General features: G+C 40.1%; 4 protein-coding genes and 1 long non-coding RNA gene across 5 annotated transcripts in view; 2 read left to right on the top strand and 3 right to left on the bottom strand.

Moving 5' to 3' along the window:
* Positions 1–88: 88 nt before the first annotated feature.
* On the bottom strand, positions 89–6999 carry man2b1 (mannosidase, alpha, class 2B, member 1). Its single transcript, XM_077719782.1, has 22 exons — positions 6870–6999; positions 6215–6317; positions 5874–6047; positions 5593–5786; positions 5325–5457; positions 5063–5208; positions 4788–4987; positions 4599–4719; positions 4458–4536; positions 4291–4400; positions 3898–4005; positions 3531–3830; positions 3047–3144; positions 2854–2974; positions 2662–2780; positions 2487–2588; positions 2242–2329; positions 1909–1989; positions 1285–1509; positions 1064–1213; positions 866–968; positions 89–518 (listed from the first exon to the last, which is right to left on the bottom strand). The coding sequence occupies exons 1-22, from the start codon at positions 6984–6986 to the stop codon at positions 415–417; spliced, it is 2976 nt and encodes a 991-aa protein (XP_077575908.1). The 5' UTR covers positions 6987–6999; the 3' UTR covers positions 89–414.
* A 431-nt stretch (positions 7000–7430) lies between these two features.
* LOC144198596 (E3 ubiquitin/ISG15 ligase TRIM25-like) lies at positions 7431–10967 on the bottom strand. The gene is made up of 8 exons (XM_077719705.1): positions 10231–10967; positions 9884–9979; positions 9569–9802; positions 9326–9488; positions 9099–9173; positions 8941–9018; positions 8490–8718; positions 7431–8416 (listed from the first exon to the last, which is right to left on the bottom strand). The coding sequence occupies exons 1-8, from the start codon at positions 10849–10851 to the stop codon at positions 8095–8097; spliced, it is 1818 nt and encodes a 605-aa protein (XP_077575831.1). The 5' UTR covers positions 10852–10967; the 3' UTR covers positions 7431–8094.
* A 622-nt stretch (positions 10968–11589) lies between these two features.
* Positions 11590–14885, top strand: LOC144198457 (beta-1,3-N-acetylglucosaminyltransferase manic fringe-like). Its single transcript, XM_077719482.1, has 8 exons — positions 11590–11995; positions 13012–13057; positions 13278–13380; positions 13507–13660; positions 14044–14129; positions 14265–14430; positions 14534–14619; positions 14682–14885. The coding sequence occupies exons 1-8, from the start codon at positions 11684–11686 to the stop codon at positions 14731–14733; spliced, it is 1005 nt and encodes a 334-aa protein (XP_077575608.1). The 5' UTR covers positions 11590–11683; the 3' UTR covers positions 14734–14885.
* Positions 13909–18455, bottom strand: LOC144198459 (uncharacterized). The gene is made up of 3 exons (XR_013326716.1): positions 18367–18455; positions 14259–14738; positions 13909–14172 (listed from the first exon to the last, which is right to left on the bottom strand). It is a non-coding gene; the product is annotated as an uncharacterized LOC144198459 (long non-coding RNA).
* Positions 16775–23656, top strand: part of LOC144198456 (protein phosphatase 1 regulatory subunit 29-like) — a 60224-nt gene continuing 53342 nt past the window's right edge. The window contains exons 1-2 of the mRNA XM_077719481.1: positions 16775–16834; positions 20185–20324. The gene's annotated coding sequence lies outside the window, so the exon portion shown is untranslated. The remainder of the gene's footprint in view (positions 16835–20184; positions 20325–23656) is intronic.

The raw sequence follows: 23656 nt of genomic DNA, 5'->3' as shown, positions 1-23656 counted from the left end.
AAATGCCATTCAAAAGGTAGTTTTTCTGAAGTTGGATTAAAATACAGAAGTACTGATTCCTTTTTTTTTTTTTAAGAACTCATTGATTTGAATTACACTAGAATATTTTCGGTTAATTTCATTGTGCGGGTGTTCTAGTGAATATGCTGTATATCCCCTAACTAAACAATTTCATTCAAGAGTGTTCTGTAGCCTAAAGTGTAATTTGTTTGACAACTGAGCATTAAAAATGATTGGCGTTTATTCTTTAGTCAAAAACATGATCATAAAATGAATATAAAATCAGTCATCAGATTAGGAGGAATATGGTAGCTCATGCTTTCCTTTCAGTGTCCAGATGGGCTTTTTGCCCATTTTGAAGGCTCAAGAATTGCAAAGAAAAACTGCTGCCACCTTTCCTCAGACTACAATTGGCTATCGGTGTTTGACTCTGAGCAAGAAGGTTCGGATTTCCATCGGGTGCAGGCTTATCTCCCATGTGGAGGGGTCTTTAAATGTTTTCACTGGTACTTTTTCCCCTGCAGGGAAAAACAAACACATTTTTAGAAGTATAAAAAAAACTCACTTAACAACTGAGTTTGGGATCTTAGAAGTTGTCTGTTTAAAATGGCATTGAAAATAAGGCAAAATATTTGAAAAAAATACTAAAATAATTTGATATTTGAAAAAATGCCACTAAAATGTACAAAGAAAAGTAAATAAGTGCACTTCAAATGGCCAAATACTGTGATGACAGATTATATATTGGAATATGAAGTGTATGTTTTACACAACTATTACAATGTGATGAAAAAAAAAAAACTAGAAAATAATAGTAAGGCGAAAAACATGTTAAACAAGAAATCCAAGTGACAGTACATCATACCTTTCTGCAGCATCCATTTAAAACGCTCCATCTCTTGCTTCCACTGATTGGCTGAGAGATTAAGTTCAGAGATCCCCACCACATCCAGGGTGGAAAACAGCTTCTGTGTGAAACCAAATTGAAATTTGGAATCCAAAGTACCCAAAGATAACTGCTGAGTAAATACATTCATAATGTCAGCTCCAGTAAATAACTAACCTGCAAGTTGACTGTGACTGGCTCCGAATTGGTTTTGCTCTCGCCATTCTGGAACTGATGTTCCAGCCTGAGCAAGACAAGTTCGTCGTCCCACTGGCTTAAAGTCAACAGGTGGACAGCAGTGGGTAATGTTGACTGTAAACCTGAGAACTAAAGTAGTAGCACATTTTAAGGGGACCTGTTGTTTATCAGTTTGTGGCCCAAATACACGTGTTTCTTACCTCCAGTATTGTATTGGGGTGCTGATCACTCTCAGTAAAGGTCAATAGTGGTTGCAGTACTTCCTGCTCAGCGAGTAGGCGGTGCGTGTCTGCGGCACTGAATGGGCTTTCCAGAGTGAGCAGAAGGCGTCCACGCACGACCAAACCATCCGGGAAAATCTCGGTGGACTCGTTGAGGGGTTCGCCCACCCCGCGGACGTCGTCGTATAGCAGCCGCCGGTGGAGCTGTTGGGGGAACGTACATATTATATGTTTGGTTTTTTGTGTTGCCACTTGTTGAATGTTGCTTGTGTTTGTTTTGTTCTTGTTATCTGTCAGTTTTTGTATTTTTTAGTGGTGTGAATGTAACAAAAATGCAATACTACATGTTTTTACGTTGTCTTGAGAGTTTATTTTTTTAAATTATGTTTGTTATTTAACAGGAAAAGTTTTTGTGTGGTTAAATATTTGTATTTTCCTATGAATTTCTGCCAGTATGTGTTGGTTTACATGTTTTCATCTGTGTGTATTTGTTTATGTGCATTTTCATTCACATACATACAATTCTGTTGTATGTGCATCTAAATGTGAATTTTACTTGTTTGTGTGTTCACAGATTGATAAATGCATGTGTTAAAAACTAACCATAATCTCCAGAGATCCATTGTGGATACTGCCTCCACCCACAGAGCGATCCGTTACCACTGTGAGTTGGTTTTTGTCATCCTAGAAAAATGCATACAAACCTATTACTGAGTTTTAATGCATGTGAGACTCATGTTGAACATTTTGATGCAAAGTGGGATAAATGATCTATATGTATCAGCATCTACGTCAAATATAGACAGTAGAAGAAGAGTATTGGTGGAAAAACAGAGTTTAGATCTGAGAAAACCAATAGATACCAATGCATTAAAGCTGGGCAATGACTGGGAACTTTTAGGTGTTAAATCAAATTTAATAATTTAAAGCCCAAACCTTGATAAAAGCACGGGAGTTAATGGGGTAGTAGTTCCCAGCAATGGGCTCCGACTGTTTTAGGTGCCAAGTGGGTCGAAAGTCTTTCCTGCAGGCATCCAACAATATTAGTTGCAATCGGAAAATAAAACATGTATTAATGTGATAGCGGCGTATCGTTTGATCAGTTTTTTCCTCCAACAATAGGCATAAAAGAACTTCTAGAGTAAAAGACAAGAATTATTGTCTGAAATTTGACTACATACTTCCTCTGAAGAACTTCTCTCCCATTGGAGTCAGTGTAAAATATTCCTGCTGACTTGATGTCCGTGTCTAGACGAGTGATAACCTCTTTCCCCAAGTCATCGCTGTTCATAAGAAGGAAATACACCATGTTTACTGGATTTAACCAAAATGGGCCTAAATCTGAAGAAAACATACTCAATTGGAATTGGGCCCACAGTCCATTCCAGTTCCAGGACACGACTGTCTGTATGAAGACGAACCACTTGAGAGGCCCAAGGTGCAAACCATTGCCTCACCTCCTGCATCGTCGATGTCTGAGGAGAGTCATATTTAATGTTGCTGAATCCAACTAGTTTGGGCTTTTTCCAAATGTGAAACAATTGTTACCTGAATAGTCTCGGTTTTGGCTATCTTGCTAATGACAAACGGTGTGGAGGAGTTGGGTCGGAAGATGTAAGCCCCTGAGGGCTGGTTGCTCTTTAAGTTGTTGCCGTCACTGGCGTTATACCTGTGTTGATGTCACATGCATAGTATTAATAAATTAATCTTGCAGTATTGATGATGAGCTTTGGAGACTAACCAGTAGAAGTTCTGTGTAAGGCTGATGCTCTGCTTGGTCTCCAAGTTGTCCAAGCCACTCAGGAGACCGGTCTCCGGGTCAAACATCACTCGTAGATACTGGACAGGTCAGAAAATAATTTGTTTGGTCTTGCATGGTGTTATAAGAATCTCACAGGTATCAGATACTTGAAAAAGGGAACATTGTTAAGGTCATTTGGAGTACTCGTTTCACATTGAGCAAGTGGCAGTAGTACCTTGTAGCCACATTTCCAAATTTTCCACCTGTTCCTTTTATGGTCTTAAACTAAATGGTGCCTGACTAATAAACTTGATGCTGCTCCATAGGGAAGGAAATGAGTCAGGAGCCATGAAGACAGCAAAGTCAAACAACAAGACAAAAACAGAACTATACAGGGTGACCCCAAAAAACAGGAACTTTTTTAACAATCCAGTAAAACTGAGAGTGATGGAGGATTTACCATGATTTGACTATGATTCTATACCTTGTTCCCAATGGATTTGGGTGCACCATTTTGCGTGGAGGCCACTGGAGTGCCCTCTTGGAGGAGGGACACTGAGTAGGTAGTAAAGCCTAATGGGGGGGCTCGGGCATGGAAGAGGAGCTCGTTGATAGCAAAGCCACGATTGCTCCTCACGTCCCGTGTAGATGGCGATACCGGCACCACCTCGCAGGACACAGACTTGCCGTCAGCATCGGATATCGCGTACTTGGAACCGTTGACCGGAAGCCTGATGGGCCACGAGATGGGCCGAGCGAGGGGGTTGAAGATGTTTACGGAAAACTGTGGAAGAAAGTGGGGCATTAGAATTTTTGTCAGCTAGATAGATGGTTTAAATGTGATTTTTGACCTTTTTGCTTGATTCAGTGATTGGACAGACGCTGATGTTGAGATTGTCGCAGTAAACTCGCTTGTATGTCGAGCCGGTCAAAGAAGCGAGACTGTTGCTCACTACAACCTGAAGATGGGAAGAACAGTCAATGCATTTAGTTAAGGAAAAATTGGTGTGGCAAAAAAATAACAGGAGAAAAACTGTGGGAAAGCTTATAATGTTCACATTTAGAGCATCAGGGTGCATAAAATATTTCCCAGAAAGGAACCCAATTGAGAATTTTTATTCAAATACGTATAGTTGGAAAATATATCACTGTGCAACTTCTGGATTGCTTGAGATGTAATATGATTGGTATTGCAAGATATCAAAATTTTGACATATTGACACAACCCTAGTTTAGAGTACTACCTTGCAATGTTCCCAACCCTCAGCAAGTCTTCTGGCGTAGTCATTGGCCACGTGCTGCTTCTCAGTGCCGGACACAGCATCGTGGTGCTGAGCTACTGCCATTGCCTTCTCTGGAACAAATGCGGTCATCAGATTGGACACAATCTAATCAAATAATGATAACTTACTGAAGGTGAGACTATCGCCTTTCCCAAAGGGTCCCATTGTAGACTTTTGGCCACCCAGAACTTCCAGCTGCGTACATGTCTAAAGAAAGCACATTTTTTCTGGTTTTCTTCTTGAGTTTACAAACTTGTGAGCGTACGCACCTGCAAGTTGCTATTGCTAAGCCTCTCGTAGCGTTTTAACGCCGGTCGACTGCTGAAATAGCCTGTCCAGAAGTTGTGGGCGTCGTCCGCATATGGGAAGAAGTCATCTGTTTTTAAAGCCCTGTGTTGGAGACCCAGAAAGATTTTATTTACACTGTCGCCACTTGTGGAGTAGTTTTTGGGTCCTACCAGGACAAGTTGGCCCTGTTCAGCTCTTGGAGGTAGCAAGACGGCGTGGAGTAGAGGACATTGACCCGGCTTCCGTTAGACTGCCGGGCATTGACGTAGTGGATAAGCTTGTCCAGGTTCTTATACCACAAGTTGGCGTTTTCATATTGAAAGTCTGAGCCCATGGTCATGATAATGTGATTGGACTTGTAGACCTGAGCCTGAGGAATCATCATAATCTTAAATTTATGAGAAAAAATAAATCTATTTGTGCATAGGACTTTCTGTGAACACACCTGACTGTTTGCGATGTTGAGGAAGCGTTGAACCAGGCTATGCACATTGTAGTCCTCCAGTTCAGGATCGTCCTTGATAGGTGGGTCATCACAGGACTGGTCCCAGCAGAAGTCCATTGGAGGGTTGTATCCATTGGGAAGAATACCTGACAGACATGGGTGTTAAAATTTTTTTTTCATCATATAATACAAGGGAGTCATTGATTATGCCTGTGACTACATGCAAAAATCTGGGGCGTGGGCTGCGAATTGGATCCATTACCAGTGAAGAGGTCCGCCACTGGCGGGGGGAGACTGTCAGATGCCCTCCACAGCAGCTCCTGCTCCTTAGCCATCATCCGCCGGGACCGGTCCTGGTAGTCCACCCGCCCGAGGAAAAAGCCGTCGTAACCCATCTGCAAAAGGACCAATATTGACTTTATGAAATGTACTTTTTGCTCAAATAGAGACCTTAATCCATGCACATTTTTCAATTGATGACAATGCAGCTAGAAAAAAAAAAACAGAAGGAAGCTCAGGAGGAGGTACACCTGCGCAAAGATGGAGGCGTGTTCACGAGCATGTCCAAAAGGGTCAATATGCCAAGCCACTCGTGGCCTGCCACAAGCCCCAAATGTCTCGTTAAGGAACCTGAGGCCCAAGGTCATCTGGTCGATAACAGCACTGTAGTGGGTTGTGGCTTCGTCGCTCATGCACCAGCCGCCATTGATGAATTCCAGCCGGCCTGGAAGGAGGTAGGAGAGGCAAGATGGGAGGCAGGGGGTAGTTGGAGAGGTCGGGATGGTCATGGGAATGGTAGGTAGACACGTACCTTGGTTGACGAGCAGCTTGACCGACTCCTGCATGTCAGAGGTCTGGCGCTTCCACCATCGATAAAAGAAGGCCATTTCCACGTAGATGAACCTCCGGTCAGGATTTTTAAGAAGCTGATCCACGACAGAGTCCAGGATGTACTGCACGCCGGCATGCTGGATGTCGTTACGGTCTATGCAGGGACAAGGATGGCATGAAAACCAAGAAAAAGATTACCGTATTTTCCGGACTATAAGTCTTTTTTTTGTAGTTCAACTGGGACTGTGACTTATATTCAAGTGTGGCTTATACATGGATATTTTTTTCACTCTGAACAGGCGTATTGGAGTGTGTTCTGACCTCCATAGTAATACTGGTCCACAGTCTTGAGCCAGCCAACGTCGTCATGCGTGTGGGGAACCAGGTGGACGTTCAGCATAGATGCCTTGGTTGTGTGACATGACTACACACACACACACACACAAAGGGAAAAAAAACAATACAGTGAATCCTTTTGATTGATTAAATTTTCATTCATTCATTTGTGATTGGATAGTCAATGTTGACTTTGCCCTCCTCTGTTTACCCTATCTCTACCACCATTATTCAATACATTAAATTAATTATTAATTCGTTAATTCCATCGAATTTAAAAAGAAAGGTCACCCATTTAATGTGATGAGAATATATATATATATATATATATATATATATATATATATATATATATATATATATATATATATATATATATATATATATATATATATATATATATATATATATATATATATATATATATATATTTATATCTCCCATGAAATACCGTTATTAACTAGGTGTATGTGCACTATTTTAGTATTATGCCAAAAAAATATGAATACAGATTATATATAGTTTTTTTTATTTATTTTATTTTATAAATCTATTTTCCTACAAGTAAACGTTGTTTGCCATATCTCTATAGACTTAAACAGACAATGACATCAATGAAAAGTGTGAAAAAACGTCATACCTGATAGCCGCACTTATCTTCATATTGTTTTTCTTGCCGATCGACTGGTGCGCACACTGAAGTTTCACTAAAGAGGAGGAATACGAGGGGAAGCAGCCACCAGCCGCCCGACGCCATGTTGGCTCAAACTAAAACCGAAAGTCATGTGACAAGTGTTTATATTCGGAGTGTCACGTGGCAACTCCTTCAATGGTTGTTGTTAACCCTCCGTTTTGTTTGACAGGCTATTCAATGATCCACAAGTATTTTTTTTTGTTTTTTTTTTATGGCAGAATTTGGGTTTAATTTTCTTAATCTTTAAAGAAAGAAAAACAATCGAATTCTCACAAGAGAATGTTTGAATTGAAAAAGTATTTAAGTTGATTTAGTTTGTGATCTAAAGTTATACATGTAAAATAGGGAGTTGTATTTGAATTTTTATTGTATCATATTGTATACATGTTTTTCTACAGTAAATTACAGAAAAACAAAATAGATTCCACTGTGTATAGTCAAACTAGTTCAAGTACATGGCCTATTAATAAGAATTTAGAATAAATAAGCATCAATCAACATAAGGCATTTATGATGGATTTCTTTATTAGGTCATGTCAATGTTAATGTTGAAAAAGCCAACAAACTTAAGAGAAACATAATGACAATAAGGCAGTTCAGTGTAGCTAATGCACTTTATGGCATGTTTTAATAATTGCAAACTTTGGCTTTCAATATGCCACTGTAAACTACAACCACAATAATCAAATATTTTTTAACTTAATGCCTTTAAAACAAAGCCATTGATTATGACATTACACAGTCCTATTTATTTAAAATCTTATGAGATACAATATGTAATGAAGTGGATGTATAGATGCTAATGTAATAGTTGCATATTCCAAGATAAGTTCCATTTCATTTAGTTTAAAGGCATATCGGTCATATGATCTCAGTATCTCAAGTATTAAATTCTCCTTACCTTGTCAGTTATTTATCTTTTTATAATCTTTCTTAAACTCTAGTACATTCAACAAAGGCCACTTAAAATACAATATTTGGTAGCAACTAAGAACTAATATAAATAATGGGAGTAGGGTTTTATGTTTAGCACTGGATGCAATGCTTTCTCCTTTTCAATTCATTAAACCAAAAAGGTTTGCAATTAAATATACAAGATCATAACGATATTTTCATACAGGGGGTTGATGGTATTTTTGAAAATAAGAATGACATTCATCATAGCTGCTGTTCAGTAACCCAATGAGGGTACCTCTTGAGGGCAGAGGCGAAGGGTCGAGTCCAGGTCCAAACGGAAGGCCGGGTAGATGGGTTGTAAGAAGGGACACCTGAATGTGTGCAGAAGCACCATGCTGTCAGACACACTGTAAAAGGAGAGCGCCCCTTTGTGGCGCTCTAGGAAGACCCCGATACGTGGGCATGGTGGTGCGGCCACAGTGGTCTTGCGATTGTCGTGCCAGGCTGCGTAGCCGGCGTGTGTACAGCGGAGCCTCCAAGAATTCTCGTTGCGGCCCAGCAGGCACGGTTTTCCACCCCCTTTGCGTCCAATCCGCCTATCAGAAGGGTGGAAAATATAATTAGGATACATTGTTTATAAAAAAATGCTCGGCCATATTGCAATCTTACTTGTAGGTAGCGCCAATGTCGATCCATCCGCCACCACGCCATTCTACCTCCCAATAACTGGCATCGCCAAACTGGCCCTCACGACATAAAACCTGAGCAACTGAGTCGAAGCGCTGGGGGTGAGTCGGGTATGACTGAAGCTCCTCACCACAATGGGCCCCCTGCCCACCGTCAAACAGAAACAGGGTAGGGTGGGCCGTGTCCTCGTCCAAGGACAGATGGCAGGAAACTGAAATAAAGCACAGATGATGTGAACAGACAAGAAGAAACCTGTTTGGAATAAATGGATTAACAGATCTGGATTAACAGCCCTGAATATTCTGTTTTTTATAGATCTAAAAGAATGTTCATTTGAGCTTTTTTAAAGTATATTTTTAGATTTTACAAAATGATTTTTGAACTAAAAACACAGAAAAAAACTCAACCCAAACTCAAGAAAAGGAGAACTTACACCTGAGGAAGACATCCCTCATTCTTTGGTCAGCTGGCTGTAGAGGCAAAGGTGGCAGAGAAAATGGCGAGGGAAACACTACAAATGCGGACACAGAAAAAAGTCAGGCAATTACTGAAAAACACTTCAAGTGGTGTGAAGAAGAATGCAACACATACCCTGAGTTTCATCTTGGCGCAAGCGTGCAGGGGAATGTTGAGGCTTCACGTTTTCCTCAGCCATATTAACGGAATCTACAAGAGCAAAAACGACCACCAACAAATGGGATGTCAAGCATTAACTACTGTATTTTCTGCACTATAAGACGCATCTTCAATGAATGGCTTATCTTAAAATGCATTTCATTATATAAGATGGACTGGATGATAAAATTCAGCAGTTATACCTGTTCTGCTAATGGAGTCCAGCTCCTCACGACAGGCGTCCTCCAGGCGGCTCCGTAGTCTCCCCAGGACTTTCCTAGCCCCACTGAAAGACTCCGCTGGGGTGTTGGAGGCCACCAAAGGCCGTGTTGTGGCTGGAATTGGAAGACACAGAAGCGGCGCCTCCTTGTGGGGCGGCAAGCACATGGAAACGAGTAATGTATTTACCGATATCTCGTGTTTTATGTCATGTTGTGTGCTCATACATGTAGAAAGTGTCCGTTGTCTTCAGTAAGCAAAAGTTGTCCAATCTCCTGGTCACGCCTCCTTAGATCTTCCAGATCTTTTTCCAGTGTTTCCGCATCTTGCTCAGCTCGACTGACCAAAACTCGCTCACGAGCCACCACACGCATCCGCACCTCGGCTTTGGTCTTCTCCAGTCGTATCGCCATGTCGGCAAAAAGTGCATCGCTGTCCTCCAAAATGGCTGAAACTGAGACCTGACATGCACAGGGTGAATATATCATTACAAGAATATCAGACTGGAACCCATGTTTAATGTTCAGATACTGAATATGCACCTTTAGTGACTCCAAACTCTGCTGGAGTTCCTCCAGATCTTGCTGGCAGCTTCGGATTTTGCTCTGAACTTTCCTCTGGGACTTCTGAAGCTGAACCTGGATGCCAAATGCGAACAATTCGGACATGGGATTTGATCCAGTTTGTAGTACTGTCGTGTTTTTACCGGCAAACCAAACAGGTCAGCTGAGTGGGGTTACATCTCTTATCAATACGTGGTCGATAATTATTATTATTATTATTTTACTGGTCTAAAAATATGGTCGTGGGATCGGAAAACATATCTTGGGAAAAATCGAATTAGATCAGAAATCAAAAAAGTTAGTATCGGGACATCCCTATTATATACCTGTTTCCGGGCTCTTTGAGCCTCCCCGGGGTTCACCTCCTCCTGATCGGCTTCACACAGGAGACAATATCCGGTCCAATCCATCACGCCATCCTCCGGTTCGACTCCCCCGGTTCTTGGCTGCAATCCAAGGCGGTGTTGCCCGCATAGACGCTCGGCAGGACACTCCACGGCCTCCACCAGCTTGTGCCGCCGCAATGTTTCCACTTCCCGGTGAGGCAACACATGCGACTCGCAGAAGGAGGCCAGGCACACTAGGCAAGACTTGCTCGCCGTCAACTTACTCTCCGGTGGGCAAAAGTCGCACGGCACCTGGCCAGCGACGCCGTGGTAATGTTCGGACGGGCAGATCTCCGATCCGAAGCCATCTCTGGGCTTGAGTTTGGCCACAACTTCGGCTAACACCGTGTTTCGTCGGAGCACCGGTCGAGGGTTAAAAGCCTCTCGGCACTGTGGGCAGCTGAAGTGATCCGGCGGCTCGGCCTGGTCCCAGTAGCCGTTGATACACGCCATGCAGTAGGTGTGTCCACACGGGATGGACACCGGGTCCCGGAGTATGTCCAAGCAGATCGGACAACGGAACTGGCTTTCGGTTACTGAGATGTTAGCGTGGTGGGCCATCGCTGCAGGACCAGGGGCGGTTTGGCGTTTGGCGTCCGTCTTTTGTGGATCTCTTTCTCGACGTTTGTTTGTTGTGACAGGTCGGGAGGGGCGGGGCTGGACCACAGGAGGGCGCTCATTGACGAAAATAACTCTTCTGTTGTGTCATCTGTTTCGATTTGTAGGGAATGTTTTCCCTCCATGTTGGCTTGGGGGTGCCTATTTTTGTACTTTTGTTATTGGACAGGACCTGAAAGTGATTTTTTTTCTGATATTAGTTGAATTATTTACATTTGGTTTTGTCTTATTCATTCATGGTGGAGCGTGTATTTGGTGTTCATACTGACTCCTATTGGCCAAATGGTAGTATTGTGCAATGTTCTGCTCAAATAAAGATTTGACTCAGTATGAAAAATGAAAGCAATAGAATTTTTGGTGAAATGTGAATGACACATTTCAATTGAATTCAGTTATCAAAGCAGTGATCCCAATCAAACCAAACCGTTTTAAATGAATTTATATTGGTGCAGTTTTATATATCAACTAGTCATTCAATTGATTTCACAAATTTGTTACATCTGCAAGATAAATGACCCCTTCTCTCATTTGAACCGTACTTTAAACAACCCCTTTCATGAAAATTAAATGAAAATAATGTTGCATTTTAAGAAGTGCCTTTATTTTCTCTAATCAACATACCATAAATATGTTTGTTTGACACATTAGTTATGTGTATGTTGACGTCATTGTCTAGGAACCCCATGGTGAAAGAGGAAGAAGTTCTCGCGATGATTCACTCGATTTATCTGTTTTTATAACTTAATTAAGTTTAATTCTCGTCATCACCTGTGCCATGAAGAAAAGATGCATCCTTAGTCGCAGGTTGTCACTCTTCATCCTCGCCCTGTTTGTGCTTTTTTACGCGCATTCTCACTGGGACGCTGGGCGTCTGCTGTTGCCTACGGCTTTTCGTCGTCCACGTCCGGCACCCGAAGCGCTCCATCGGCCACCCTGGAACTGTGCCATCACCGCGGGGCCTCTGGACCACGCAGGCTACCAGCTGCGGCTGGATGACATCTTCATCGCCGTCAAGACCACCGGAAAGTTCCATGGGACACGACTTGCCCTCCTTTTGGATACTTGGATCTCCACAACCAAGACGCACGTGAGTGTTTCTCAGTTTATTTTATTTTATGCATGTTTATTAAACAAAAAACAACGACAAACACAACAACACAAACATCTCTAAGGGACCTGAAACGCTCTTCAAAACAGCACATGTAACATAAAAGATATAGAGTAGAATTTGTATCACTATAAAACAAGGGTTTAAATACTACTCTTAGTACATGAAGTATTTAGCTCACATTTATTTAAAATTGATATCTTTTAATTTAGGGCAGTAAACAGAAAAAAAACAACTCCAAATAACTCTAATTAAAATAAATAGTTCTGTATTTTAAATGAGTAGAATTATACGAATCAATACTATTATGAAAAAAATACAGCAAAGTGCAATAAGACCTGATATTAATGCCGATATAATTGCCACATCCTCTTGACTACCAGGAAATTTTTTTTTGTCCAATTCCATTTATTTTGAAATTGCCCAATCTATGTGAAGTAATTGGAATATTGCTAAATAAATTTGGTATCATTAAAAAGCTCTGAATGTCCTGTATTTGAATTTGATTAAGAATTTGTAGTCTTTATTAAAGAAACCAGCCTTGGTTAAGGCAGTTTTGAGATCGAGTGTTAGATAGTATCCTTTAATTCATTTACATTTAAGCATTAAATGAGAATGTAGTCACTTCATTAATATTTGTTGACATATAGACCAAAATATAAGATAATTATATAGACTCAAATATATTAGGATACAATTATATTCATAATTATTAATAAAAAATGAAAAAAGTGAAACATTGCCATGCCAACATCTTCATTATTTTAAATAGTCAACGTGCAACACACCCACACGTATGCACGCACAGGAAGGGGTGACGGGAAGTGGAGCTTCTTAACAATACATGAAGTGGAAGTGCAGAACAGGAAGTTGAGAAGCAGATTACAAAAGCAAGCTCACTCTTCTTTCACTTCAAATGCTGTGGCATCATCTCATAAAAATATGAAGCTTTATGTTATATTTCATTCTATCTTTTTGCTGCTTTCTTCCTGCAGACATTCATTTTTACAGACAAAGAAGATGACCACCTGATTGCTAAAGGTATAACAATGAATTCATGACCCTCAATACATTCTACCCCAAATAAATTAATTAATCCACATGACAATTTTTAGCACAGCTAATTGTGATAAGCCAAAGGGAAAATGCTGACATTATCAGTGAAAAAAAACCCAATCATTTTTATATTTATGACTAATTCTGTCAATCACCGAGAGGTCATAAACCCTTTAATGATGTTAACATGTGACAATGATTTCAGGCTACAACCTGGTTGTGACGGGCTGTCAGCCAGACCACAGCCAGCAGGCTCTGGTCTGCAAGATGGCAGCAGAGTACGATGGCTTTTTGGAGTCTGACAAGAGGTGAGCCACACATTTATGTGACCTGTTATAAGAAAATGGATTAAAACCTTTAAAACTGACATTTCCTCATGAATTAGTCCATAAACCAAAATCCATTTTAACAGTTTGTTCTGGTAAACTTCCCAGGTGGTTTTGCCACGTGGATGATGACAACTACGTCAATGGCAAGGCACTCCTCACCATGCTCTCCACCTTCCCACAGGATGATGGCATTTATGTGGGCAAGCCCAGTCTGGACAAACCAATCACAGCACTTGAGCTCATGAAGGGAAACACCACGGTAACGTGAGACATCTTTATAATATGTACAGCATTTATAATTATAACCCAAAATTACAAAAACAAAAATGTTAAAAATGTGCACTGAAAAGAAAAAAGAATGCGAGCATATATTGCCATAGTTTAGGCAAACTAAACCAATTCTCAATATAAAATCTTTCAGTTTCGTGTTTGGATGCTGAGCCATTTTTACTCATATCTCAAGGCATCACTGAAAAAAAACACCTAAGGATGCTTTTTTGTGCAGATTTATGGATGGTATTTTGTGGTGAGATTTGGATAAGAAATGCTATAGTATATGTTATAATGGCATGTTAATCTTTTGAAATGACAAAAACAAACATATGCACATTTGTGTGTGTGTGTGTGTGTGCATGTATTTAGAAAGAAGTGAAGTTCTGGTTTGCCACTGGAGGAGCAGGCTTTTGTTTGAGTCGACGTCTGGCCAACAAGATGTCCCCCTGGGCTCGGTATTCATGCACTAACTATCCCATCATGATTCATGCTTCACATCTGTCAGAAGTAGAACAGAACCCCCTATTATGCAAACTGTAAATATATACTTGTGTGTGTGTGTTTGTGTTTATATGTTTACACACATTTAGGGGCTCTCACTTTCTGGAGACATCAGAAAAAATCCGCCTGCCTGACGATTGCACGGTTGGTTTCATCGTGGAGCAGCGTGTGGGGGTCCCCATGGTCCACTGCCCCTTGTTTCACTCTCATTTGGAGAATCTCATGCTGATTCAGCGCAGCAGCATTCCGCATCAGGTTTGTGCTACGATTTAACAAAGCTGAAGCAACTGCAGGAAAAATACATGCAAAAAACCTTTACACAAGGCAAATGTATTTAAGGAAAGTGTTCATGTGTCAGGTGACTCTGAGCTATGGACTGTTAGACGGAAAGATGAACAGTGTGAAGCTTAAAGGAAGTTTCTCCATAGAGGAAGATCCATCCAGGTCAGTCAGTTATGCAGCATCAATTCATGAGTGTATTACTAATTAGTGTCATTAAAAATCAGGTTCAAGACCCTTCACTGCTTGCTGTACCCACTGACTAGATGGTGTCCCTGAAGCACCTGCAAGAAAATCAGGATCACGATCATTAAAATATGAAATAATCTCGGCCAAAAGAATCTCAGAACTCAGAGTTGATCTCATCTCATTTGATTTTCTCAACCGATTTATCCTCATTAGGGTCACGGGGGTGAGTGACCCTTACGTTTTCTGTTTTATTTTTGTATTGAGTCGACTGTTGGGTGACCTTATGTGCCTTGAAAGATGCCCAGCTAATAAAATGTATGATGATTTTTACATCTGACTATGAGCACTATGTCAATGACAAAATGCATAAAGTTAAAGCGGCAAAGTCAATTCCTTTGTAGAGGGTCATCCATCACCCTTAAAGGGGGGGTCTTACACCTGGGAGGAAACTGTTTTCACAAGTGACAGCGACCTTTTCAGCTTTCTATGGTGCTCAGATATTTTTTAACGTTGGTCGTGATGGTGAAGTATTTTTCATGGTGGAATTTGGTGTAAAAAGCTCAAGAAAGGCCGATTACGTAACACCACAAGAAGACGCTAGATGGCGACAGTATGCTGAGCTCCATCGGTGTTACAGTATAATTTTTAATATAATCACAATGGATGATGGAAACCTAACTAGATTATTCATCGTTTTTCAAATGAAATATTCTTAAACTGCATACACAATTAACAATTGTTTTGGGTTTGTGAAATAATACAAAATTTCCCTTGAAAAAATTTAACATACTTCAATGCGACTTATATATATAATGTTTCCTCTTTGATTAGTATTAAAAATACTGAAATATAGTAACATAACATTTGAATATACTACTACAAGATATAGCTTAACCATTGCACACAAGTTTGTGTGCATACACAGGCTTGAAGATGGATTTGTCTGTGATTTTGTTTGTGTGTTTACAGCTTGATGGCTCACTGATCCACCAACTGCCTGCCTTGTTTACAAGTGTATGTGGCCTCATAAACACATGCTTCATCCTGAAGAAGATCACCCTGAAACACGTATCCTAAAATGCTGACACTCTTATAAATAGGGATTTATACAAGTGACACTTGTTATCTGTATATGGATGCCAAAAAGTATGCACACTATATCAAAAAAATCTGACCCTCAAATAAGACCCCCACCACCACATAGTGATTCACAGCTAGACAAGCAGACTTATGGGTACACATAGGCTAGTGTCAAAGCATAGAGACAATCATCAGTCCGAGGAGAGAGAGAGTACTTGCCTCCCTGCTGTTACCATGACGACCACAACTGGAGCCTTGCTTGAGATTCTGTGCATGTTGCTCCCCCTGCCCCCTCACCTTTTTGGCCCATCCCACCATTTTTTCCCATCGAAGAGACCACCCTAACACCTCCTTCCAACTCTAAATCATCTTATTTTAATTATTCCAGGTTAAATTAATACCACACAAACAGAGCTATTTATGCATTACTTAAAACAACTTTTATTTAATTATTTAAGTGAGTACAATTTGGTTATTAGGTCATGTTTTTAATAATTTTCTCAATTTTTGTAGTTTTTTTTGGGGTTATTTTGCTGGACTTTTTCTTGATTTCAAACAAAAAGACAGCAACTGAGGAAAGAGCAATTTAAAAAAAAAATGAATTCATCATGTCCTCTAGAGAAGGTAGATATGTCTGTCTGTAAAGTGTCCCACTCTCAAAATGATTGCACTCCAGTGGGGTGAATAACGTAGAGGCAGCGCAGTAGTTGAGTGGGCTTGCCTTGGTCTGCATCTAAAATCAATGCATTGCAGGCTTGAGTCGTGACGCTAAATTGTCTTGGATTGAAAAGAAAAATGCCTTCAAGGTTTGTTTAAGTATACATTTTGTTTGCCAACAACCATTATGTAGTTGCATGTGGTATTTCATGCTCATAAGAACACTTCTTTTTAATTTAGTGTGCAATCCAGTCCTACAGTATTGCAGTGGGTGCAGGTTTTCCTTCCAACCGATGAAGATTCTATGATTGATTACTGTCAGGTGTTGCTTGTTTCAGACAAACATTGTTGGATCAGTTTACAAACAAATTCTGCAGCCCTTTCTGGAATAAACTTTGGACTCTGCTTGGAAAAAAAGGATTTGATACATAACCTCAAATCCCTGACCTGATCTGTGAGTCCTACTTTTTACAATCCTGATCTATAAACAAAAATAATAGATATAATATTTAAATGTGAATTGAAAATAAAACAGTCCCCAAATCTGACCAAATGTGATCCTATCAGCTCCATTAAAGTTTCTATCATAGCTTGTAGATGTGAATTTAAGTGTAAATGACCACATTAGTTTTTTTTTTTGATTGACAAGGTATTTGACACTAATCACTTCACATGACCTGAAAGGCAGGATATTAAAAAATGAATAGTGGAAGTATTCTGGACATGGAAGTGAACTAAGCACACTTAATGGAGTGACTTTTTTTTGGAGGGTCTGTCAATGAGAAGTGCACCCAATCGTAGAGCTGTCCGTGGCGTTTAATGGTGCCATTCATCTCTCTCTCTCTCTCTCTTTCTTTTTCTCTCTCAGGCTTATACACACACACACATATATGTATACACACATTCCTACAACCACACTCTTGTAAACGTTCATTCATACTCCACCTCCATTTTGCTGAGCTTGCATCTTTTTAGCCACTTCCTCATTGCAATCCTTCGTTCATCTCCGTCTGCTTCCAACATAATCATGTTTCTATCCCCGTTTCTATCCTTTTTCTGCTACTTCTTCCTCATTTCAAGCTTCACTCATCTGCTCTTTCCCATTTTCATCCCTTAATGATTACCTTTTTTTTCCTATTCTGACTTCATTTTGTTTTCTCGTTTTCATTCCAGTTTAATCCACTTTTTCATTCCTTCTATCATCCCTGCTTTGTTGACGTCATTGTTACATTATCAACTCTTGTTTCCTTTTTCTTTATCATTTTGTAAATCATGTTAAACCCCTCCCATACCTGCAGATTTATTTATTTTTTATTAGGTTATCGTCCTTGTGGAAATCTTTCCCCGTTTTTACTGCTTCAGTATAATTATCAAGTGTCTATTATAGAATAGTCATTGACTGATATGGGTGAAATGACTCTTCACTCCATGAGGTTTAAAGCCACTTTTTCCTGATCTTTTCATATCTTGTGTGCATTTTTCCATCCCAGTGACTTTGCGTCGTCCTTGCAAATACGATTTTTTTAAAAGCGTGTCCAATAGCTATCGCACTGTGCAGAAAATCATCAAAAAAGGTTTTTTTCAAGTGAGATGACAGGGATCTCAAGTTTAAAAAAAAAAAAAAAAAACTTTGGGGTGTTTTGTCCTTGTTTCATGAACTTGATGGTGCGTAACTTCCAAAAAATGATGACAAGACCCTGGGGGTAGTTTTCGGAAGCAAAAAAAAGTGATGAAAGTAGCAGAAGCAATACTAAAAAACGGTACAGATGAAAAAGAAGGACGTACGCAAGGTGAGGATGACAAGAAACAAGGATGAGGTGATATAAAATGAGAAAAAATTGAGGAAACTTGCAAGAGATTAGGATAGAAACCAGAAAGTTAGAAGGACAGATGACTGTAAACAACCAGGAAGAGACTAGAAACCAAAACAAATAACATCTTGCACTATATTCCCAGTCTTTATATTGCTTTAAAGTGTCTCCCTACCTTTCTCTGGATGTTTGTTTGGCACTTGTAGAATTCAAGTTTCAGAATCAAGGCTGCGTTCCAGAGGTGCTTCATCACCATGCATGTTTTTTTTTCTGATTCTGCGAGAGTGCGAACCAACGGCGTGCGTGCGTGCGTGAGTGCGTGAGCAAACTGCACATCAACAAATGGCCGGCCTTCGTCCGAAACCGTCACCAATGACGTCAACTGCCCAGTTAGATCTCCCTCGCCATACTGCTTCTTCTCAGTGTGTATGTGAGTGAACGTGCTTGGATTGTCAACCAGATGCGTGCAGGATCCAAGTACTACAGTAGTGGCCAAAGTCTAGGTTTTTTTTTTTTTTTTTGGCCAGGCAATTAGAGAACAGAATGACTGCAGCAATATTTGGGGGAAGCATTCAAACAATGAATAGTAACGCAGAGTGCACGGACGTTTGGTCGCCGGACGTTTGGTCGCCGGATGTTTGGTCGCCGGACGTTTGGTCGCCGGACGTTTGGTCGCCGGACGTTTGGTCGCCGGACGTTTGGTCGCCGGACGTTTGGTCGACGGACGTTTGGTCGACGGACGTTTGGTCGACGGACGTTTGGTCGACGGAAGTTTGGTCGCCGGACGTTTGGTCGCCGGTCAAATGAAGACAGATAGTTATTGTTGAAGCCAGCTCTCAAATTTATATTTATGAGAAAGAGGTTGATATCTAAGAGATAGAGTTTAATCTAAGTACTGTTTAATATCTAAGTACATTTGACCGGTGACCAAAAGGGACCAAAAGATCGGAGACCCAAAGACCAGTGACCAAACGTCCGGTCACGCAGAGTCTCAATTGAATTGTCATATTTCTATCATTTACCTGATCACCACTTCCTTCCTCCATTATCCTTTTCACTTGCATCTGTTGATATTTTTGTTTTTATGCATGTTCTTTTTCTTTGTTTTTGTCATGCGCTTTACCTCATTTCCTCCCCGCTGCTTTAATTTTGTTGTTTGTTGTCTCTTCCTCGTTTCCATGAATCAGTCATTACTGCTTCCCTTTTTTTTGAATGTTCCCTCATCATCTCTTTCCATTTCAATGATCGTCACCTCTTCCTCATTTACTTTTGTCATCATCCCCATCTCATTTTCTTCCTTCTGTCATAGCATTTTTCCATCAGTCCTCTTCTTTGTTCACATCATACCGTCTCCATATTTCCTCCATCAACTTTTCACTTCTTTTACCGACCCCATTCTTCTGTCTTTCTCATTTATTTCTCTTATCATATTCCCCTTTTTTCCATTCCTCTGCTTTGCCTTTTCCTCATTTCCGTTCTCCCTTTATCAGGGCTTTCCGGTTTCCATCATTCAATTGTCAGTTCTCATCGCTTCCTCATTTCACTTTTTCTGCTTTTTCTCTTATTTCCCATCCTTCTCATGCCGATTTTTCATCCGCTCACTTTTTCATTCGACTTTACCATGCATCCATTTCCCTCCCACATTTCCCCTTTGAGCAGGGTATGAAAAGGTATCTTCTTAATTATTATTCAGACTAGCTTTCACTGTGCCCCGACATACGAGTGTGCCTCGACATACGTATAATAAAGTTATCCAATCCAATCTTCATCTCATTTTAGGATTCTTACATTTTTAAACACACCATGCCATTTTTCCCCTCATTTAACGCTTCCAGCTGAATAAAAGCAGCTCCTCATTTTTTCATTTTCCAATGCTTGACTCTGTATCGCTATCGTTGATGCGAGTACGGCAAGAGGCTTTTAGCCTCGATTCACCAGCACCCTCCATCCTTAACCCCCCTCTCCAACCTCTCTCTCCCCCCTCCCTTTCCAGCATCATCACACCGCCTCTCCCATCACTCCTCCTTCCTTCACTCTCGCCTTCCTCCGCCGCTGGAACGCACCGAACCCCATCCTCCGCTGTGGATCCTATCCTGACCAACTGCATGACGGACGGACCCCCCAACAGACAAGGTAAAACCGCATCACATTGTTAGTAATTAGTATTTCCGCACTTTTTCTTGGGGTCTCGGCCATATTCGTAAAAATGTGACTCTGGTTGTTCTTTTAAAGGGATGGTGGTGTTGGTTCATGTGGTCTTATGGGGATCGGGGGGGTCCGCATGGGTGTGTGAGCGTGATTAAGATGCACGCCAAGAAGACGCACGTGCATGCATTTTAAGATTGCGGTATTGCTCGGGAGGGGGCGCATGTGTGTGCACCTGTGACTCGCGTCTGCGTGCCGATTGATTGACAGCTGGGGTAGGGGGATGTGGGGATGTGGGGCTAGAGGGGGGCGGACCCTCAAGTGACTTGATTGATTGCTTCTGTGCGCCCTTTTCCTCCAGCGCTTCTTGGTCACATGACTGGAGAGTTGTCTTATGCTTGGTGATGGATTTGGTTTTTCGTGTTGGGCTGGTGAAGTTGCTTTAGTGGAGGGGGTGGCCTGGAGTCAGGGGGGAGGGAGGGTCTGTAGGGGGGTTGCAGGGGGTTTGAGAGATGGAAGGAGGAGATGCTGGTGGACTAGAGGGGATGTTATTAGTGTATGAGGGAATTTATTTGGTATATATTACACTTTTTAACTGGTAGATGAGGGAAATGTTGCAAGGGGGTTCAGATTTGGTCATTAAGTGGGAAATGAGTAGATTAGATAATTTTCATGTTTGTTTTTCGGATTATTATATTTTTACATTTGACATTTTTCTGAAAGTCAAAAGTGCTTTGCATTATTTTTTCATGCAGTCAAATTTTATATATAGAACGATATTGCAATCAATTTAACCCCTTTAAAGCCCAAACAACTATAAATAAATGATAGTGGGAAATCCTTTAATCTCTGAGCCTTTGAAACAAAAGGGGGGGCATTTTAGATATGATTTGACAAAAATGTGTATGATCTTTATACATTACATCACTTTTAATTAAGAAGAAAACAATTATATTGCTTAAAATTCATATACCCCTGCATTACTCAACATTCTGGTCATTCCTTCTACTTTTTTGTTGTTCTCCTTCCTTGTGTTCCTCTCTGCAATCCATATTTCTTTCCCTTAGCTTCATTTTTCTACTCTCACCTCCCTAATATACCGTTCTAACATTATTTAATCCCCAAAACTTTACCGCCTTTGCAACCCCAATTCTCTTCTACTGTATTTCTCGCCCGAGGGTAACTTGTAAAACATAAAAAAAATACAAAACACCCATAAAGTTGTGTATTTTCCATTTCAACGTGAGTATGGATGTGTGCCAGCGGGGAAAAATGGATGTTTTCTAAACTCTTGAGTAAAAAAATGTCCCCTAGGCATTGATGACACGTTTTTTGTGCATAGTATTGTTGTGGCTTTTGGACTACACACTAACCCACACACAAGTGCTTTTGTAGTATTTTGTACTCCATTTTTTATGTGTGTGTTGGCAGACAAAAAAAACTGGAAAAGGCTCACATTTGTCACTATTCTCACATTCCTTTTTGGCTGTCAGATGAATCTGGCAGCTTGAAAGAAGAATATTTTATCATGAATAATTCTACTTGTAGACAAATCCAATCGAGCGCTGGGAAGTTCAGTGTGAGTGTGGCCACGTTTTTTTTTTTTTTCCTCTCGACATGTTTTGTGTTAAAATCCCTTGGTGGGGTTGATCATTTAAATTCTTTTCGGCTTTTTTCCCTGCGGTGGCTTTTCTGCCATTGCTTTGCCAACGGAAGTTTAGGACAACCTTCATGTTGGTCGTCACTCACAATTTCTGCTAACTTTCTTCTAACTGGTTTAATTCTGAGCTGGTTTTGTCCTTATGTCCTTCGCAGCTTAACTTTTTTTCTGTATCTCTTGAGTCTTTTTTGGTCATTACAAGTTCCACATGACATTTTTAAAGTACTTGTTTGCTTCTCTTGTACATTTGTATGATTAATATTGTCGTTCTATTGACGTTATTGAGTTTTCTTCTGAAAGTTATGCTTTCATTTTGCCTGTTTTTCACAAACATTTGTTTTACATTGTTTTCAACTCAATTGATTTCTTTTCCCATTTTTATTGGACTCTTCCTTTTCCTTTGCTTTCCCTTCTATGTTTTCCATGTCTTTTATGGTCAAGGATGATTTTCGTGGCATCTTGCATATTTTTTATTAGTGTAATGTATCACTTTTGAGCCTGATTGAGCTTATTCTGAACACTTTTATTCATTTATTAGATAAATATTCAATATATGAAGTACAGCAACTGTTCCCTGGACATATGGGACATTAAATAGCATTATTTGAAAAAAATAAGCTTTATAAATGATCATTTTGAAGTCTTTTAATGGCATTATGTTGTGTTTTTTGGATATGAACGACTTACTGGCCCTTTATATAACTTGTATTACAGAAGTCGCATTTAGTAGGGATTTTATCATAAATAGAAGCAGAATAAAAGGCACTCTTGATGACTTCAACTTCATCCTATTCCTTTCACCTTTACAGTTCCTCTTGAACATTTTTCTTCACAACCTCCTTTTGACTTCCATATCCTTCAAATTACTTGTTTTTCCTCCTTCAATTTGTTTTCAGTATTTTTATCTTCTTCTAATTTGATCGTTTTCCTCCCAGGTCTTTCTCCCTGTCAACTATCCCATTTGCTTCTCCTGATTTTTATGCTGCTTTCAATTTCTATCTTTTTTTAAAATTAATTTTATTTTCATTCAAATTATGTCCCCATCTTCCAAGATGTCCTTGTCTGCTTTTTAGATTTTCAATGGAAAATGAATAAATGAATATACTATAAGATAAGAATGGGAAAAAAATAAGACACCTGTAATAAAATAGCAGCTAAAATAAAATCCAAACCTTGACGTGAATAACCTTTCACGCATCCAACCATAAAGCAAACAGACCAATGTACGTAATGTTAATGTCTTCTTCTCCTTGTAATCATGTGGGCTGTTTTCCACGGACAATTTCAATTTACTCTCTTGAATCCTCACCATAAATGTGGCCCAATTTCTCCAAGGGGGACCATAAAACTTTCATTTCATCTAATCTAAGAAGCTTGTAAATGGAAATAAGACGTTTTTTTTCCCACTCTCGAAACGTCCAAATTATTTAAAATGTTTACATACTCAAATGTGTGGGCAGGTCAGTTTTTAGAACTTTAGACAAATCGACATAAAGTAATTCGTAAAATAGTTGCAAGTGGTGAATTGAGAATCTGAATATTGTCACAATTCCACAAATCATACAAAGATACTTTACAGTACTTATGAAGCAGTTTACAATCAATATTTATCAAAAAACCATGACAGATTCAAACAACAAAGCAATGCCGATAATTAAAA

This window comes from Stigmatopora nigra, chromosome 6 (genome assembly GCF_051989575.1).
Source record: "Stigmatopora nigra isolate UIUO_SnigA chromosome 6, RoL_Snig_1.1, whole genome shotgun sequence".
Taxonomy (NCBI): Eukaryota; Metazoa; Chordata; class Actinopteri; order Syngnathiformes; family Syngnathidae; genus Stigmatopora; species Stigmatopora nigra.
The sequence above is the reverse complement of the archived record's forward strand: the minus strand, read 5'-3'. Positions and strand labels throughout refer to the sequence as shown.